At 44.8% G+C, this 20,939-nt stretch overlaps 1 protein-coding gene across 2 annotated transcripts in view; it reads right to left on the reverse strand.

Annotated features, from left to right (window-relative positions):
• Window positions 1-4,454: 4,454 nt before the first annotated feature.
• The window catches only part of LOC137528107 (HAUS augmin-like complex subunit 3), a 30,952-nt gene continuing 14,467 nt past the window's right edge, over window positions 4,455-20,939 (reverse strand). For both annotated transcript variants that reach the window (XM_068249390.1, XM_068249391.1), the window contains exons 4-5: window positions 8,076-8,292; window positions 4,455-4,775 (exon numbers count right to left, since the gene is read on the reverse strand). In XM_068249390.1, coding sequence (XP_068105491.1) covers window positions 4,554-4,775; window positions 8,076-8,292 — 439 coding nt within the window. In that variant the 3' untranslated portion in view covers window positions 4,455-4,553. The remainder of the gene's footprint in view (window positions 4,776-8,075; window positions 8,293-20,939) is intronic.

The raw sequence follows: 20,939 nt of genomic DNA on the forward strand, positions 1-20,939 counted from the left end.
TTTGCCTCAGGTGGCAAAAAGTGACGGGCCGGCCCTGATCATGAGTAGATACTGATGAAGGCGTTTCATCTTTTAACCCTAATGAATCATAGATTGCCTTTAATAACTCATCTGTCTCGCTGGCAGAGAACCTAAATTTAGACGGTTTATCCTGATCTTTCTCTGATAATTCTTCCTCAGAATCACACTCAGAAATCTCATCTGAGTATTCTTCTGGTTCAGAATCTGATAAAACAGGACGATCCGTTTTTGCAGTTGCTTTCTTATGTGTCTCAGAAGGTAATGTCTCTCCTATAGAGACATCAGTAGATTTCCCAGTAGGTATAGCCGTTTGATCTATAGGATAACCAGTCGGAAATTGTTGCGGGCTTGTGTCTATAACAATAGGAGACTGAGCAATGACCACAGGTTGCTGTATAACCGGCTGCGCAGCAGGAGCAGCAGAAGGTACAGTTCCAGAACCAGTCGGTATTTGTACAGGTGGTTGATTAATAACAGCTTGAGCAGACATGGATTCTCTAAAGACCTTCATAGATTCTGACATTTCTTTGCGGACCATTCTCAAAAAATCTTTATAAGCCACAGCAGATTCTTCATTCAAAACTCTAGTAGAACATTGCTGACATAATAGCTTATTCCAATGCACTGGCAGCTTCACATTACAAGAAGGACAGCGTTTTTTAGGCCTAACAGCTTCTGATGCTTCAGTAGCAGTGGTAACAGTTGTAGCAGTTGAAGCTGAAGATGAAGCTGCAGCGCTCTGAAAAACAGATAAAGTACCACTATTGAAAACAGCCTTAGCCTATTTTCAAAACACACAACCATGTGAGCAACTTCCCACCGAAAGCTATGTCACCAGCCAAATCCCCAAAAACACAGTACTAGCAAAGAGCCACCACAGAAGCCTTCACATAAACAACTGTTTGTATGTGTATAAAATGATACCTTAGTATCCGGCTTTGGCTCTTGCGTCTTGGATTCCTCCTGAGCAGCCTGCTGGCCCACGCTCAGAGCAGACGCCGACTGTGTCTCCATTTTGCGTCCTGCACGAGTGCAGAGACGCTGGGGACGCTGCCCACTCTTCTATCCGGCGGGCGGAAGTGACGACACCGGAACCGGAAGTACTCCGGACGCCATCTTGGATTATGGCACGCTATGCCCCACTCAGCCTCCGCTTTCCGCATAGCGTGCAGTCGCCATTCCAGCCGGCGGCGCCTGCCAGTAAGAAGCTGCAGCAGCCCTCTCTCCTTTCAGACCATCCACAAAGGCAATATGGAGAGGTAAGCGGACAACACAGGATAACAAACCTAATGCTCCTGGACATGCCTCCGCCGCACCAACAGCCCTTAGCCCCCCAAGCTCTCCAGGACTGCAGCGCAGGTATAGAGAGACCTGTCCCTGGACAGGAAACATCCTCACTGCCGGATACCTGACAAATCTTTTTACTTATAGAGAGGCTTGTGGATGTTTCCTGTTTCCTGGGAGGGGCCAGATCTCGATGTATACCTGTCCTGGAGGGTTAATGGAAAAAAAATCAATAGGTGAATTTTGATTGGCTGATGTAGGCTCCACCCACTTTCCTGAATCTTATTAATTAATCTCATTCACCCAGTGACCAAGTGTGCCAAGTTTGAAAACCATGCGATTAACAGTGTAAGAATGGCTGCAGTTTACATTTTCCAATTAAAACTGAATGGCTGAAATTTGAATGGCTGTTTTATGCTCCGCCCACTTTTCCTGGATTTGTAACCTTGGTCACCAAGTGACCAACTGTGCCAAGTGTGGGGACTCTGGCTTGTCTACTGTGAGAATGGCAGCATGTTACATTTTTTCCATTGACATGAATGGGTGAAATCTGATTGGCTGTTTGTAGCTCCGCCCAGGTGTGCAGGGGGGACGCGAGAACCCCAGAACATATCATCCCAGGTAGTAAGGGATCCACAAAGCAAGTTTCATTCAAATCGGTCAAGCCGTTCGAATGACCGCGGCAGATGTATACAAGAAAAAGTAAAAGTCATCCATAAGGCAAAACGTCAATAATAATCACATAAACGCCACCTCAAAAATACAATACTATATAAATCTTTATTAATCAGAGACGTACCCCATAAAAACAATTAAAAACAGCAAACAGCACAGCAGCACAAATAAGGGATTATAGTAAATCTATATCACATATAAACACCCAGATTATGGGGTAGCAAAAGTATTGTAATCCTACTACATCGCTATATGAAAAAAGCACAATAGCCAAACCATGTCCAATAGATAGAAAAATACCCAGCTAGGTCAGCAAGGAAAGATATAGTGATAAAGTAGCCTCCAAAAAGAGATAGATAAGATCGTAGATGCTTACCACCTATGTCCTGGGTGTCACCGCTGCCCTGCTGTCCCTCACATGTATCGCAACAAAACAGTTTTGTGCTACTGTACGGTGCCGTTTGCGGTTTTAAAGAGAATCTGTACTCTAAAATTCTTACAATAAAAAGCATACCATTCTATTCCTTATGTTCCCCTGTGCCCCTTTGTCCTGTTTCTGTCACTCCCTGCTGCAATCCTGGCTTGTAATTAACAGTTTTAGGCAGTGTTTACAAACAAATGACATGGCTTCTAACCAGAGTATCATAGGCTGTGAACAACTATCTGGTGTTACTCATGCAGAACTTGGAGTGGGTGTGTAAAGCTTCTGCCAATGACAAGCAGTGCTGCACATTCCACACATTCCAGCCTCAGCCCAACAGACACGACAGAGGAAAGGAGATAAGATTTATTACAGAGACAGTGCAAGTAGGAAAGGCTGCAGTAAGACAGACCACATTAGAACAGTAATAGGAACTTATAGGACAGAAGAAATAAGGCTCAAAATTTTGTTACAGAGTCTCTTTAAGGGGTATGTCCCTGATTAATAAAGATTTATATAGTATTGTATTTTTGAAGTGGCGTTTATGTGAATATTAATTTACTTTTTGCCTTATGGATGGCTTTTTCTTTTATGTGGTCAGTAATCACATCCTAGGCGATGATTATTATATGGCTCATTTGTTGTGTTGGACTCGCGGCACATTCATACACACGAATATATAGATATATCAGGCTTAAGTGATCCAGCACACGCACAGTGGAGGTTATCCACACACAGAGTAGAGAGGTTATGGAACAGTCAGCCATTATATAACAAGAGATTATGCCTTACATGCAAGTCATAACAGACTGTAGCAAGGGTTTTTGAAAGGTTAGGGTTCTGCAGAGAAACTTGGCCTTGGGCACCAGTGGACATTTCAGCATGACAATAACCCAACACACACAGCAAAAGTAGGGAAGAAATGGTTAGCAGACAACAACATTAACGCTTTGGATTGGCCCAGCCAGAGTCCTGACTTGAATCCAATTGAGAATCTGTGGAGGGAGCTGAAGATCAGACTAATGGCCTGGAGAAGACCCTCCAGATGCAGTCCAGCCGCTCACGCTCTATCATTGTGCATCTGTAACTGGGAGCGTACTGCACAGCCGCAGAACACACCAGACCGAAAGACCTTCTGGGGCCAATTGCAGATGATTCAGGCGGCCGCGGAGAAAGGTAGAGATCAGCCTGGAGGAGGCTCAGTTTAAGTGAGGCCACAAAATACATGTAGTTTTAATTACCTGGAGCTTCTTCTATTCCCTAGAAGTCATTTGGGTCCCTCACCGCAGCTCAGTCTTCTCCAGAGACCCGCTGGCAGCCTCTAAGGATCGCCAACCGCATGAGCAGGCATGCAACTGCCCCAAGTGGAAACCACCCACATCAGCAGGAGCGCACTGCCGATGACGAGGCTACCACCACCCACATCAGCACGAGCGCACTGCAGATGACGAGGCTACCACCGCCCACATCACCAGGAGCGCTCTGCCGATGACGAGGCTACCACCGCCCACATCAGCAGAAGCGCACTGCCGATGACGAGGCTACCACCGCCCACATCACCAGGAGCGCACTGCCGATGACGAGGCTACCACCGCCCACATCAGCAGGAGAGCACTGCCGATGACGAAGCTACCACCGCCCGCATCAGCAGGAGCGCCCTGCCGATGACGCGGCTACCACCGCCCACATCACCAGAGCGCACTGCCGATGACGAGGCTACCACCGCCCACATCACCAGGAGCGCTCTGCCGATGACGAGGCTACCAGCGGGACCCTGGAGAAGACTGGAGCTGCGCCGAGGGTTACAAAGTACATCTAGGGGCTGGAGGATGCCCCAGGTAAGTTAAACTACATTTCTTTTGTCACCTCCCTTATCCTTTAATGTAGGTGTACTTGGGTGAGGGGGATGCGATAGCTCAATACTTGCGCCACAGCCTGTGGAACGCTGCTGATAGTTGCTGAAGGAAGCCATTTGGTACCATGAGTTTACACTAATTTTTTTTTTTAAACTATCAGTATAATCTTGAGTCACACCAAGGACAGATGTGGCAATGCTATGTTTATTATAGTGTTATAAATATAAATATTAGCTATTCACATCAGAGTGCGGCTATAGACTATGTACATCATTTGGAGTGCATATATAATCACATCAGTCAGAGCGCAGCTGGGTGACGCGTTGCTCCAGGTCATGCACCATTTTGGCGAGCAGAGCCGGGTCCCGATAGAAGAGGACGTAGAGCTGCCTCTGCTGATCCAGGTAAGACGTCTGAATGGAGTGCTTCTTACGTTCCAGATCCCGCAGGCAGTCCAGACACAACTGGTTAAACTTCGAGATGCCGGAGGACAGCACGTCAAGGGCCAAGGAGAGTGTCTGGGGAATAAAAACACAGATTAAAAAAAAAAAAAAAGCCATTTTTAAACATTAAAATGAAATTTCCCTAAAAGTTGCAGACGTTACATTTTTGCATTTTGATATTTGATGCAGCTGTTCCAGAGAAATTACCTTTGGAAAAGTCAGTCACATGACCTGGAGGCATTGGCCTCAATTCATAAAAAGCAGTGTGATAAAAAAAAAATAATCTTGTCGGGAAAATACTGCACTCGGTATTCTCCCGGTCTGTGTGCCAATTCATTAAGATTTCCCCAGCTGCCTTTGAAGGTCGGTAAATTACCGCAGCCCATTGAGCGGTAGAGTAGAGCAGTGTGGCGATTGTCTCTTTTGCCCTGCAAAAATGACTCCACAAATTACTCAGACAAATGACTCTCACAGACTTTCCCTGCCTGCTCAAATGACTCAGAAAGATGACTCGCACAGAGTTTCCCTGCCTGCTCAAATGACTCACACAGACGGCTCTCTCCACAGATGACTCAAACAGACTTCAGCTCTCTGCACTTTGCATTCATCAGAGGTGTCCGTAACTTGTTAACGCCTCACCAGAGATGTCGGTAACTATCGTCAGGCTTACCGCTTGTTGCAGGATTTATGAATTGACATTTGCTGACAATTTACTGACATGTGTTGGAGGTAACTACAGCCAAGTCGGTAATTTATCTCCCTGGTCAGTAATGTCAGCTTCTCATGCGGTAACGGCCTTTATGAATTGACACTTTGCTAAGTGGTCGGGAAAGTCTGCTGTTTTCAGCATTACCGCATGAGGTAATGCTTTATGAATCGAGGCCATTGTAACATAGTTACTCTAGATCCATCAACATATGGGACCCAGTGAGGGCTCAAGTGTGTGGCCACATAAAAGCTGGGGCTCTGGATCATTTTGAAGAAGGTTGACATGTTTCTCCATCTCCAAAATCCCCCCCCCCCCCTTTTTTTCAAAGACATTGGATTTACCACAGTACCTGCTTATTGGCAGAAGTAGTACCTCCTAGTGTGGGTGGGTATTTTGGCAATATGGACATAAAAAGTTATGTATTGCTCAGGTCTACAGACCATTCAGTATCTGGTACGGTATGTTTTAAACATAAGATTGCATTTAACTACTGTAAATGTTTAAAGAGGACCTGTAGAGAAAATAATGTAATTATTATTATTATTTTTTTTACAATATTAATGTATCAATTATTTAGTCAGTCTTTGCCCATTGTAAAATCTTTCCTTATCCGGATTTACAGTCTCAAATTTATGACAGGTGGCAACATTTACTGCTGGCAGGTGTTTTACTGTGGAAGGTTTGTTTCTGGGAATTCCAAAGCCAGTGAAAATAATGCCTGGACTCCCAGAATGCCCTGGTAGAATTCTGCATACCTAAACAGCCTAGGCTTGGCTGCATACAAATTTACAGCAATATATAGATATAGGAAGTGTCTGATGATGAAACCAGGATACTTACCATAAAATGGGTAGATCCTAATTTACTGCATTCTAGTAGTAATATACTTAAATGTAAAGTCTCTAGAGAATGTATGTCACAACATGCCTCTTTAAGATAAAGTTCATGGTGTGTTAATGGTTAACAGTCCCAATAATTCAAGGGCCATTAGCAGTTTCAATTGAGTTATATCGTTAGAAATAAGTGCATTGCTTTTGACCTCAGTCGGCCAAACTCATTGTGCTGTAAATTCTTGGAATGCTTTGATCTCTCTCTACAAGCAGAAAATATAGGAACCTAAAGCAGCAGTCCTCAGTTATTGTCTCACACTGCCCCCTAGTGACAAGTAGCCATAAATACGCGTTACAGCAGAATTATTTAGAAGCAGGGAAATGTACCAAATAAGAAATAAAAAAAGTGTTATAATAAATTGGCCTGGAGTACTTGCAAGCCTCTAAATAAATTGGCTGCTAAAGGGTTAAACGTCTGTGAGTGTTGTGTGCTTTATTTAATGTATCTTGTGTAAAGTAATTAGATTTGCATGTGTTGCCCTTGTTCCTACTTTTGTAACTGACTGAAAACACACAGAGAAATCTCCCGCTGCTGTATTATTGTCAGTCTTGTTTCAGCGCTCTGACCTCCATTGTGTCTCAGTGACAGGGCTCTTGTGTTTGGCAAGCAGCCTGTGTAAACTCTCTGTTACATAATCTGTAGTGCACAGAATCCTGCAAGGACCTCTGCATTACTGCACACAACATGGGAACTCAACCCCAGGCACAGGTTTAACTGCATCGTCTGATACCTCAATAACCAGAGAGCCCAAATGTCACCCATTTGTGTCAGATGAGGCAGTGCAAGACCCTAAGGACAAGGGAATTAAAGTGCACCCAAAGTGAAAATAAAGCAAAGACATTAACAATCATATCTATAGGCCACTCCCAAACAGGAAATCCCTGAAATCCCAGAGTCTTATTTTGTACCTAAAGGCTAAAAACAGATGTTCAACATTTTTATTATCTCAGGTGAATGACAGATCACAAACTGGTGACCTTTTCTATCTGTTCTAATCCTTGCTCTCAGAATTGTTCTCTGCCATGCAAAAGTTTTTTTGGCTTGTAATGAGAGTTTTGCTGCAGTTCAAGAGAAGAGAATCATTTGCAAACCTGAATGCTTAACCCTTACGGCGAGGAAAAAAAAAAAGGAAAATGGAACACAGGCAAGTTCTAAGTAGGACTGGGGCTGCACTTACACATTTATCTCATGTGACAGGTTAGTTGAGGTGAGCTTCAATAACCCCATTTGTGGACGGGGCTGTTGCGGCTACATGGCCCAGCCTCCTCATGCTGCTAAGAGTGCCTGGGGGTGGGGCAAAGACAGCTGTCTAAGAAGTCAGAGGGGAAGCTTTGGCTCGCGACCACTCATGTGCGGGTGCTGGCACCAAGCCGGCCAGTCACAGCTGCCTGCTGCTCCTTTTGCTAACTGGTGCCAATGGTCTCGTGGGTGGGACCATGGAACCGTCATTCGGCCAATCACTGCACTCGATCAGTAGCAGTTACATCTGGTAGGTCACCGCTACTGTTCAAGTGCAGGAATTGGTCCAATGGTGGTGACGTGGACCCACCCGCAAGACCGACACCCCCGCAACTCCTGATTGGTTGCGTGCCAAAGCTTCCCCTCTGACTGGCTATGATGATCTCTTGCTGGTGATGGGGTTTATATATAGGATATGAGGTATATATATGATGGGAGATTATATCAGCGTTTCTTTGGCGGGGTGTGGTGGGGGTGCCACATCCTCCAAAGTTGGCTCCAGGCATAAGAAAGTCTAGAACCAGCCCTGTACTTACTGGATCTGAGATCCGTAGGTTCCTGGTGCCACGGCTCAGGCAGTGGTGGAGCTCCTCGCAGTCTTGCTCCAGGCTGGCGGTCTGTGGCAGAGGACCATGGCGGACGCTACTCAGTGAGGTCATTTCCTGGAGAAGAGCTCCAGCCTGGCGCTGCAGGACCTCATACTTCGGGGAAAACTCCTTCTGCCGCGATGGGTTCTCCAACATCATCGAAAGCCTAAATCCAGCCGATATGTGTCAGTATGAGGGTCACACACTTAATATAATAAAAAGATTCCATTTTACAATGGTGTGGTTAGATTGTCAATTTCTTGATTTATAGATCAAGCAATTTTCTTTAGAGTTTTACTTTTTTTCATAATCAAGGGGAAAATGTAGCACGTTCGATACATCGGTGAGATTTTTCAATTGTTACAATCAGTCAAAAAAAAAAAAAATTGATTGTAATTCTCAAACTGAAAAGACAAAATATTGTAGGACGTTTGGGCACCACAAAGACACTGGATGGTCCTCAATAGCTTGCCTGGGTACTATGCCTGCTAGTTTAGGCATCATATTTTCTAATTAAAGCAAAAAGCAAAAAAACAAAAAAACTTAATAATGAATTGTATGTATAGTAGTATCGATAATAAATAGAACATTAGTAGCAAAGAAAAGAGTCTCATTTTTATGTTCAGTTATATAGCTTAGTTTAGCTTTATTATAGCAGTGTGATGCATTATTTTATATCATACTGTCACAGTTGCAGTATAGAAACCACACTCTGTATTGTAAGCTATGAAACAAAGCAGAAATAATGACCAGTGAAACTTTACTGCAGTGAAACCTTATCTCAAGCTGTCTCTCACTGCTTCTTGTCTGTTTAAGTGATTGAGATTTGAGAAACATGACTGTATTCAACCCAGTGGGTGGAAGAGCTCAGGGAAGCTCTTTTGCATAGATAACCAGTGAATTTTAACTCTTCCTGTACTGGAAAACAATATGGGACCCTTTTCTTTGCTACTAATGTTCTATTTCTTATCTGTACTACACATACAATTCATTATCTCATAAGTTTATTTTCGCTTCAGGTTTGCTTTAAGTAACTTAAAAGTGGAAGTAAAGTTTCCCTGCACACCAACTCTGCAAATAGATACTTGACCTATTTAACCATTTACCCACAAGCATACGTATTAAAATGTCATGCTTTAGCCTATTAACGGCAACATGACGTTTTGATATGTCGCGCGATCCAGTCGCCGCACCGCACGTGTCCGCGCCGCTACCGCCGCCATTTCCGTCGGGATCCCGTGTTTAGTGATTGGGAAGGAGGACCGAGCGGTCCTCTACCCAATCGCAATGCCTGGAGTGAATGGATGTGACCGCGAACAGCGGCCACCTCCATTCACAAAACAGGAAACTGTTACAGTTAAATAAAGTAGTAGTATGGAGACCGGCACCATCGATTAGTAATTATGCTCTTTATTAATTAAAAAGACACATTGACATGAAGCACGACGTTTCGGAGGGATATCCTCCTTTCTCAAGTGGATGTCCATGTCTGAATAAAATCACAACAGATACACACTTAAATAGTACATCAACATGGAGTATAAACCAATCACATTAGAGTACGCCTATGGCAACCAATCCCCTGTCCGCTACTCAGAGCGGACCTGATGGGGAACAGAATTCCTAATATTCTAATGTGTGCTGACGTGGATTACCCAAAAAGCACTGCGCAGAGAAGGGCGGCGGCATCCGCAGTTCAACCTGCAGTGTCAAGACGCCGACCAATCAGCCGACAGTCTCAGATGACATCGCACTGGTACCGCCTACACAGTGAGGCGGACCAGATGGGAGACAGTGTCGGCTCAGGGCGGCGAACGACCCGCCCCTTAGGCCAATAGCGATGGGGGGGTAGAAGCTGTGGAACATATACATACTTGTGCATCTGATTTTGATGGGAAACAGATACGGTTCTTGTGTGATCTGCTGAAAGTTTTGTTAACTTATAATTATTTTCTAGTTGAGGATCAGTATTTTTTACAGGTGCGGGGAACAGCTATGGGCTCGAATGTGGCCCCATCCTACGCAAACATCTTTATGAACCTCTATGAGGAATCTTTTGTTTATACTAATGAATTATTTACTACTTTTGCCCATTGTTGGCACCGTTATATTGATGATGTTTTTTGCGTGTGGGTGGGGTCACATTCGAGCCTAGTTCAATTTGTTGATCAGTTGCAGGTACAGTGTCCTGCCATTCGTATGACCATACACTGTGATAAGGATGAGGTGAGCTTTCTGGATACAACCGTGCGGTTGTCTAATGGTGGGTTAAGCACAGACTTGTATAAAAAACCCACAGACACCAATTCAGTGTTGAGTTTTGAGAGCTTTCACCCACCTAGTACGATCCTCTCTATTCCAGGTAGTCAATTCCAGCGTGTTAGTCGTATAGTTGAGGATTCAGAATTAAGAGAGCAGAGATTAGATGAAATGGAACAGAGATTTTTACAGAGACATTATCCCCAACAGGTTTTGAGCAGGGCTAGACAGAGGTTACGTTGCCCTAGAAGTGACAACACTAACCGTAGACGTGGACACAAGAAAAGGATTCTCTTTGTTTCACAATTTAATATTCATAGTGGAGAAATAGCGGATTTTATTCGCCATAATTGGCATATTTTGAGAGAAGGCTTTTCAGATATTTTTGAATTTCAGGCCCCTCCCCTTATGTCCTACAAGCGGGCTCCGACACTTAGGGACAAGCTGGTACGGGCCGACTTGGGTTCCAGTCGTGCAGTCCAGCCTCTCTCTAATCGCCCTAATGGTACTTACCCCTGTCTAAATTGTATTAATTGTTATAGTGTTATTTGAGGACCTGTTATACACCATCCCCATTCAGGTGTTGCCTTTAAAATACAGGGACAGTTTGATTGCAATTCAAGATACATAGTATACGCACTAAAATGTCCATGTGGCCTGTTATATGTGGGCCAGATCCTTATCACAGTGTATGGTCATATGAATGGCAGGACACTGTACCTGCAACTGATCAACAAATTGAACTAGGCTTGAATGTGACCCCACCCACACGCAAAAAACATCATCAATATAACTGTGCCAACAATGGGCAAAAGTAGTAAATAATTCATTAGTATAAACAAAAGATTCCTCATAGAGGTTCATAAAGATGTTTGCGTAGGATGGGGCCACATTCGAGCCCATAGCTGTTCCCCCGCACCTGTAAAAAATACTGATCCTCAACTAGAAAATAATTATAAGTTAACAAAACTTTCAGCAGATCACACAAGAACCGTATCTGTTTCCCATCAAAATCAGATGCACAAGTATGTATATGTTCCACAGCCTCTACACCCCCATCGTGTGGGATGGAGGTGTAGAGACTTTCCACATCTAGCGTAACCAGAAGTGCCCCCTCTGGGATAGACGAAGTTAGCCAACTTAGATTTCAAATATTAGAACATGTTCCTCTTTTAAGGAGGGGTGGTAATAGAATTAAGAGGCTATTATATAGGGAGGCTGTCTGGATTAAGAGATTAGACACCCTAGAACCCCGTGGGATGAATAGGGAATACGATATGCAACCATTTATGTAATGTATCATCCTCCCGTTTTTCGCTATGTGCTGTCCATATAATGTGTCTACACTGTCATTTACTCTCGGCTCCCTTCTATGCTTGGACTACCTGACAGCGCGAGCTGTGATGGGAGCGGTTCCGGCGGTGACTCCTACAGTGTTTCTATCACGTGGGTGGTTTGTTTACATCTCACCCACGTGGTGCTATGACGCTATTGGCCTAAGGGGCGGGTCGTTCGCCGCCCTGAGCCGACACTGTCTCCCATCTGGTCTGCCTCGCTGTGTAGGCGGTACCAGTGCGATGTCATCTGAGACTGTCGGCTGATTGGTGGGCGTCTTGACACTGCGGGTTGAACTGCGGATGCCGCCGCCCTTCTCTGCGCAGCGCTTTTTGGGTAATCCACGTCAGCACACATTAAAATATTAGGAATTAGGTTCCCCATCAGGTCCGCTCTGAGTAGCGGACAGGGGATTGGTCGCCATAGGCGTACTCTGTGATTGGTTTATACTCCATGTTGATGTACTATTTAAGTGTGTATCTGTTGTGATTTTATTCAGACACGGACATCCACTTGAGAAAGGAGGATATCCCTCCGAAACGTCGTGCTTCATGTCAATGTGTCTTTTTAATTAATAAAGAGCATAATTACTAATCGATGGTGCCGGTCTCCATACTACTACTTCGACTTGTGAGCCAGGAGTGCTGCCTGACTCTTTGACCGTGGCACATCACTGAAGTTGCATACAGGAAGTGCTGTCTATTTCTACTTCTGACAGTTAAATAAAGTGTAAAAAAAAAAAAAGGGATCACTTCGTATAACCGGAGTGTTCACTAGCGCCATCTTGTGGCCAAAAAGTATATTACACACACAAACACATACACATTATTAATAAAAATTACACTTCCAACCCCCCCCCCCTCCAAAAAAAAAAAACTTTGAAAAAAAATAAGCTTAAAATAAATCAATAAATAGTTGCCTTAGGGACTCAGCTTTTTTAATCTATATTTTATTAGGGAAAATTAATTTTAATTTATTACATAGGGGCTTGTAATTATGGCCAGAACAAAAAAAACAAAAACAACAACAACAAAAAAACCAGAAAAATAACATCTATACTTCAAAATAATATATTGTCGACGTACATTGTGATAGGGACATAATTTAGGCCTCTTGCACACTGCAAGCGATTCAGATTCAGATTCCGCTTTTTAATCTGTTTTTACATCCGATTCCGATTCCGATTTGCAGTTTGCTCCCTGCACACTGCAAATCAGAATCTGAATCGGATGTAAAAACAGATTAAAAAGCGGAATCGGAATCGGTTGCAGTGTGCAAGAAGCCTTAAACAGTTTAATAAATCGGGACAACTGGGTAAATAAAATGTGTTGGTTTTATCCAAAGGAGAATGTTTAATTTTAAACTATAATGGCTGAAAACTGAGGAGAAATGATTTTTTTCCATTATTTTTGTATTTTTCCCATTAAAACGCATTTAGAATAAAAAAACTTAGCAAAATGTACTACCCACAGAAAGCCTAATTGGTGGCGAAAAAAATGAGGTATAGATCATTTTCTTGTGATAAGTAGTAATAAAGTTATTAGGGAATAAAAGGGAGGAGCACTGACAGGTGAAAATTGCTCTGGTCCGTTAGGGTAAAAACCCTTGGGGGTGAACTGGTTAAAAATAGGTACGTACTTTTAAATACAGAAATGAACCAATGGAAAACAGAGAGTGTAGGGAATTCTGGGTATTAGAGCCTTGTGCACATGCTAGGTGGTGCTCAGCTGAGGCAGCCAGTCAGGGCGCCCTCTGCTGAGAGTCTAGCGTTTGTACAGCAGCCACAGACAATGCATCGGTGGGAAATCAGGATGGCAGATTATCTCAATTGAGCGCAGGCGTAGGACATTATTCTCTTGCTCGCACCACCCACTCCATCGTACACAGTGCTGGCAACTCTCCTCAACAACAGCAACAAGTTGCATCACTAGCCTGCAGGCTAGCAATGAGTCTAGACAGAACTCAGCCCAAATGGGCACTTAAGGGATCAGATCCATGGTGACAGATCTTGTACTTGTTAATGAAGCTGAACACCGAATCTAAACACATCTAAATGCTGTTCCCAAGGTTTCAGCAAACCCCCCCCCCCCCCCCCCAAAAAAAAAAGAAAAAAGTTCCAACTGCTACAGGCTGCAGCTAAACGATGGCATTCAGTAACAAAATAGCTCATATAGTGATAGCATATGCTATACAGAAAGCTGAGAGAAGAAACAACTGACAGACACATCTGCAAAACTACATATGGTTACGAAACGGTCACAGTCGACTAAACGGATGAGGAGAATGCTATATAGATTTTTATACTTAAAGAAGAACTATAGTAACATATAGGCCTCAATTCACTAATAGCAGTTAGGTAAAATAATTTAGGTCGGTAAAATTCCGCATTCGGTATACACTTTTTTTCACCTCCAAATTCACTACGATTTCCCGCATGGGGTAGGAGTTCAATAGAAAGAAGCATCCGGCACCTCTAAAGAGCCACAAATACATGGATGGTGCCAGCTACTTCTTTCTGTTGCGTTTGGATTGGTGATTCATTAGACAGGCACATCGCCACTCATCTGACGGGGTGCATCTCTACAAGAACTGCTCTAGAAGTTCAGTAATATACTAAACGATGCCTCAACTCACTAGCCCTGCTCGGTAAGAATCACCAGCTGTGGAGCAGGTCCGGCAGGAAGCTGTGGGTCTTCCTACAAGTGGTGCGCGTGAGTTGGGTTTTTTCTGTCCAGTGCAATGCATGCCCGACATCCCTTTAGATGTGCTGCAGGCACTAGAGGGAGCTCTTCTGTATACCAGTATATAGATATACACATTTAAAGGGATACAGAAAAGCCTTTTTAAATGTCTCCTTCTCCGCCGAACTCCCACCAGCCAGATTATGGGATCAAATTGGGTGAGAAGCAGGGCTGTGTGGCTCTCCCTATTGGCTGTCTGCTACATCTGTCATTGTTACCACATGGGTGTCCACACATAGGGGCAAAATGGGACGGTCTTTCCCCCCCTAGCCGTCATCAACTCCCCGCTGCATCCCAGCAGCCAGGCCAGCCGGCGACCAGCGAGTACGGGTGCTAGGACCTCGCAGACACTGCACTGATATGAGGAAGTGATACGACTTCCACATATGCAGCGTGGGGTCCACGGGGGTACTGTGTGCCCGCTTTCACTGGCCGCCGGCTGAATCTGAAGTCCAGGGCTGGGCTGAGGCAGAGGCGAGAGAGGCTCCAGCCTCAGGGTGCACAACTCATTCAGCTATCATTCCCCTATTGTGTTTTAAGCAAAGAAATAGAAAATGGGATACATGACAGTGACTGCAAGCCAGATAACTAGAGATTAAGGTGTTGGGAGGTCCTGGGGCGCCTCTTAAGCTGGCCATACACTAGGCCGATTACCCGCCAATCGACAGCAGATTCGATCACTGGGATTGAATCTGCGGTCACATCGTTCACACAAAATTTCGATCTATTTCGTCCCGAAATAGATCGATCCCGTCGATCGCTCCGTGCGGGAAATTACCGTAGATCGCCCGCGGGTAGGGAGCGCGTCACTAGCGGCATACGATCGACGCAGGTATACATTACCTGAAGCTGGCTCCCGGCATCTTCTCCGCATCACCTTCTGCATCACGGCATTAGTGTATAACTTCCTGTGTCACTGCAGTGACAGCGGAAGTACAAATAGAGGGCGCTCTATTTGAACTTCCGCTGTCACTGGAGTGACAGAAAGTTATGCCGGATGCGGAAGGTGATGCGGAGAAGATGCCAGCTGGGAGCCGATGCGGAGAAGATGCCCGGGACCAGGCTTCAGGTAATGTTTCCGGGGCGGGTGGCGGTATTAGGGACAGCGGCAGCTCCACAGATTGTGATCGGTTTCAGGTTGAAATCGATTCACAATCTGTTTGCAGTAAAGGCAGCCATACGATCCCTCTGGGATCAGATTCAATCAGAGAGGGATCTATCTGTTGGTCGAATCTGATGGCAAATCGACCTGTGTATGGCTACCTTTACTCTAATAGCAATCAGTGTGCGACGACTGGGGTGCGAGGGATGAAGGGGCAGGGGAGGGGGGGGGGAGGGGGGAGGGGAAGACTAAAAGACTAACTGTGAATGTGGTCCCTTTCACTAAACATCCGTGGGGGGGGGGGCTGTCACTACCTAAACTGGGGTGCACCTGTGCCGGAGGCAACTGGGTGTAATCCCTACCATAGTCCTAGTCTAATGTCCCATCATTGCTAAATTCATGTAAATTTGGCTCTCCACCCATGACCACACCCACATCCTGGTCCATGGCCACGCCAATTTTTTGGCCTTAACCAGTTAAGGACCGCCCCCAGCCGATAGGCGGCGGCACAGTCCGGGCCCAAACGACCGCAATACGCCGATCGGCGGGGGCGGCTGCGGGCGTTGCTATGCGGCGATCGCGTCGTTCGTGAAGCGATCAGCCGCCGGGGACTGGCTCCGCCCCCCGTTCGCTGTAACCCGCCGGCCGTTCGGAAGCGCCGGCGGGTTACTAGCACCCGGATCGTCGCATGTACTTTGTATAATAGGCTTTGTAATGTATACAAAGCCTATTATACTGGCTGCCTCCTGCCTTGGTGGTCCCAGTGTCCGAGGGACCACCAGGGCAGGCTGCAGCCACCCTAGTCTGCACCCAAGCACACTGATTTCCCCCCCCTGCCCCCTGATCGCCCACAGCACCCCTCAGACCCCCCCCCCTGCCCACCCCCCAGACCAATGTTTGCACCCAGTCACCCCCCTAATCTCCCATCAATCACTCCCTGTCACTATCTGTCAACGTTATTTATTTTTTTTAGTCCCTAATCAGCCCCCTACTCCCTCCTGATCACCCCCCACCCCTCAGATTCTCCCCAGACACCCCCCCCCCCCCCGTGTACTGTATGCATCTATCCCCCTGATCACCTGTCAATCACCTGTCAATTACCCGTCAATCACCCCCTGTCACTGCCACCCATCAATCAGCCCCTAACCTGCCCCTTGCGGGCAATCTGATCACCCACCCACACCAATAAATCGCCCGCAGATCCGACATCAGATCACCTCCCAAGTGCAGTGTTTACATCTCTTCTCTCCTCTAAACACCCACTAATTACCCATCAATCACCCATCAATCACCCCCAATCACCACCTGTCACTGTTACCCATCAGATTAGACCCTAATCTGCCCCTTGCGGGCACCCAATCACCCGTCCACACCTCAGAACGCCCTCAGACCCCAGCCCTGATCACCTCGCTAGTGCATTGCTTGCATCTATTTCCCCCCTCTAATCACACCGTGAGACACCCATCAATCACCTCCTGTCACCCCCTAGCACACCTACCCATCAGATCAGGCCCTAATTTGCCCCGTGTGGGCTCCTGATCACTCGGCCAAACCCTCAGATCCCCCTCAGACCCCCTTCCGATCACCTCCCCAGTGCATTGATTGCATCTATTTTCCCCTCTAACCGCCCCCTGAGACACCCATCAATCACCTCCTGTCACCCCCCTAGCACTCCTATCCATCAGATCAGGCCCAATACATCCTGTCATCTAAGAGGCCACCCTGCTTATGACCGGTTCCACAAAATTTGCCCCCTAGAACACCTGTCATCAAAATTTGCAGATGCTTATACCCCTGAACAGTCATTTTGAGAAATTTGGTTTCCAGACTACTCACAGTTTTGGGCCCGTAAAATGCCAGGGCAGTATAGGAACCCCACTTTAGAAAGAAGACACCCCAAGGTATTCTGTTAGGTGTATGATGAGTTCATAGAAGATTTTATTTTTTGTCAAAAGTTAGCGGAAATTGGATTTTTATTGTTTTTTTTCACAAAGTGTCATTTTTCACTAACGTGTGACAAAAAATAAAATCTTCTATGAACTCACCATACCACTAACTGAATACCTTGGGGTGTCTTCTTTCTAAAATGGGGTCACTTGTGGCGTTCCTATACTGCCCTGGCATTTTAGGGGCCCTAAACCGTGAGGAGTAGTCTAGAAAACAAATGCCTCAAAATGACCTGTGAATAGGACGTTGGGCCCCTTAGCGCACCTAGGCTGCAAAAAAGTGTCACATGTGGTATCGCCATACTCAGGAGAAGTAGTATAATGTGTTTTGTGGTGTATTTTTACACATACCCATGCTGGGTGGGAGAAATCTCTCTGTAAATGAACAATTGTGTGTAAAAAAAAAAATCAAAAATGTGTAATTTACAGAGATATTTCTCCCACCCAGCATGGTTATATGTAAAAATACACCACAAAACACATTATACTACTTCTTCTGAGTACGGCGATACCACGTGTGACACTTTTTTGCAGCCTAACTGTGCTAAGGGGCCCAAAGTCCAATGAGTACCTTTAGGATTTCACAGGACATTGAGACATTTGGGTTCATGACTACTCCTCACGGTTTAGGGCCCCTAAAATGCCAGGGCAGTATAGGAACCCCACAAGTGACCCCATTTTAGAAAGAAGACACCCCAAGGTATTCTGTTAGGTGTATGATGAGTTCATAGAAGATTTTATTTTTTGTCACAAGTTAGCGGAAATTGATATGTATTGTTTTTTTTTTTCACAAAGTGTCATTTTCCGCTAACTTGTGACAAAAAAAAAAAAAATCTTCTATGAACTCACCATACTCCTAACAGAATACCTTGGGGTGTCTTCTTTCTAAAATAGGGTCACTTGTGGGGTTCCTATACTGCCCTGGCATTTTAGGAGCCCTAAACCGTGAGGAGTAGTCTAGAATCCAAATGCCTCAAAATGACCTGTGAATAGGACGTTAGGCCCCTTAGCGCACCTAGGTTGCAAAAAAAAAAGTGTCACACATGTGGTATCGCCATACTCAGAAGAAGTAGTATAATGTGTTTTGTGGTGTATTTTTATACATACCCATGCTGGGTGGGAGAAATCTCTCTGTAAATGGACAATTGTGTGTAAAAAAAAAAAATCAAATAATTGTCATTTACAGAGATATTTCTCCCACCCAGCATCTGTATGTGTAAATATACACCCCAAAACACATTATACTACTTCTCCTGAGTACGGCGGTACCACATGTGTGGCACTTTTTGCACCCTAAGTGCGCTAAGGGGCCCAAAGTCCAATGAATACCTTTAGGATTTCACAGGTCATTTTGCAACATTTGGTTTCAAGACTACTCCTCACGGTTTAGGGCCCCTAAAATGCCAGGGCAGTATAGGAACCCCACAAATGACCCCATTTTAGAAAGAAGACACCCCAAGGTATTCCGTTAGGAGTATGGTGAGTTCATAGAAGATTTTATTTTTTGTCACAAGTTAGCGGAAAATGACACTTTGTGAAAAAAAAACAATTAAAATCAGTTTCCGCTAACTTGTGACAAAAAAAACCAAAAACCTCTTCTATGAACTCACCATACTCCTAACGGAATACCTTGGGGTGTCTTCTTTCTAAAATGGGGTAATTTGTGGGGTTCCTATACTGTCCTGGCATTTAAGGGGCCCTAAACCGTGAGGAGTAGTCTTGAAACGAAAATTTCTCAAAATGACCTGTGAAATCCTAAAGGTACTCATTGGACTTTGGGCCCCTTAGCGCAGTTAGGGTGCAAAAAAGTCCCACACATGTAGTATCGCCGTACTCAGGAGACGTAGTATAATGTGTTTTGGGGTGTATTTTTCCACATACCCATGCTGAGTGGGAGAAATATCTCTATAAATAGACAATTGTGTGTAAAAAAAATAAAAAAAATTGTCATTTACGGAGATATTTTTTCCACCCAGCATGGGTATGTGTAAAAATACACCCCAAAACACATTATACTACTTCTCCTGAGTACGTCAATACCACATGTGTGGCACTTTTTTGCAGCCTAACTGCGCTAAGGGGCCCAAAGTCCAATGAGCATCTTTAGGCTTTACAATAAGGCACCCCCAAAATGCCAGGACAGTGAACACACCCCACAAATGACCCCATTTTGGAAAGTAGACACTTCAAGGTATTCAGAGAGGAGCATAGTGAGTCCGTGGCAGATTTCCTTTTTTTTTTCCGCAAGTTAGAAGAAATGGAAACTTTTTTTTTTTTTTTTTTTTGTCACAAAGTGTCATTTTCCGCTAACTTGTGACAAAAAATAAAATCTTCTATGAACTCACCATGTCTCTCACTGAATACTTTGGGATGTCTTTTTTCCAAAATGGGGTCATTTGTTGGGTATTTGTACTATCCTGGAATTTTAGCCCCTCATGAAACCTGACAGGGGGTCAGAAAAGTCATAGATGCTTGAAAATGGGAAAATTCACTTTTGGCACCATAGCTTGTAAACGCTATAACTTTTACCCAATCCAATAAATATACACTGAATGTTTTTTTTTTTTTATCAAAGACATGTAGCAGAATAACTTTCGCGCTCAAATGTATAGGAAATTTTACTTTATTTGAAAAATGTCAGCACAAAGTTAAGTCATTTTTTTGACAAAATTCATGTCTTTTTTGATGAATATAATAAAAAGTAAAACTCGCAGCAGCAATCAAATAGCACCAAAAGAAAGCTGTATTAGTGACAAGAAAAAGGAGGTAAAATTCCTTTAGGTGGTAGGTTGTATGACTGAGCAATAAACCGTGAAAGCTGCAGTGGTCTGAATGGAGAAAAAGGCTCTGGCCCTTACGGGGCGAAAAGACTGTGGTCCTCAAGTGGTTAAACCCCCATTTATCAGCTTCCCCCCCCCCCTCCATTTTCCAGCACGCCGCACGGCTTGTCCCACCCTTTTTTTTGCAAATCTGGGCCGATATTGGTCGCATTGTTGGTCCGGCATGCACTTGGCGGCACCGATTTTCATCCAATTCCGATTATAATCAGAATGAGATTTATTTCGCCAAGTGCGGCGAGTGCCACACCCAGAATTATTTGTGGTACACAACAGGCGTTAGGCATAGTGCAAGTTTTCAGATTTACAACATTTTAACGTAACAGACAATGTGCAACAGATACATAAAGCACAGACAGAGTAAAAAATAAACATGCAAATATAGGGAACTATGTAGCAGTCCTGCTGCAAGGAGGGGCACTATTTTAGTAGGAGCACGGCTTGGGGGAAGAAAGAGTTCCTGTGCCTGGAGGTTCTGAGGGGAAAAGTTCTGTACTGGCGGCCTGAGCGCATGCGGGTGAAGAGGCGACTACCGGGGTGGTGAGGGACTTGCTCAATCCTATTTGCCCAGGATCTTAGCCTGGATGCGTGAA

The sequence above is a fragment of the Hyperolius riggenbachi genome, chromosome 8 (genome assembly GCF_040937935.1).
Source record: "Hyperolius riggenbachi isolate aHypRig1 chromosome 8, aHypRig1.pri, whole genome shotgun sequence".
NCBI lineage: Eukaryota > Metazoa > Chordata > Amphibia > Anura > Hyperoliidae > Hyperolius > Hyperolius riggenbachi.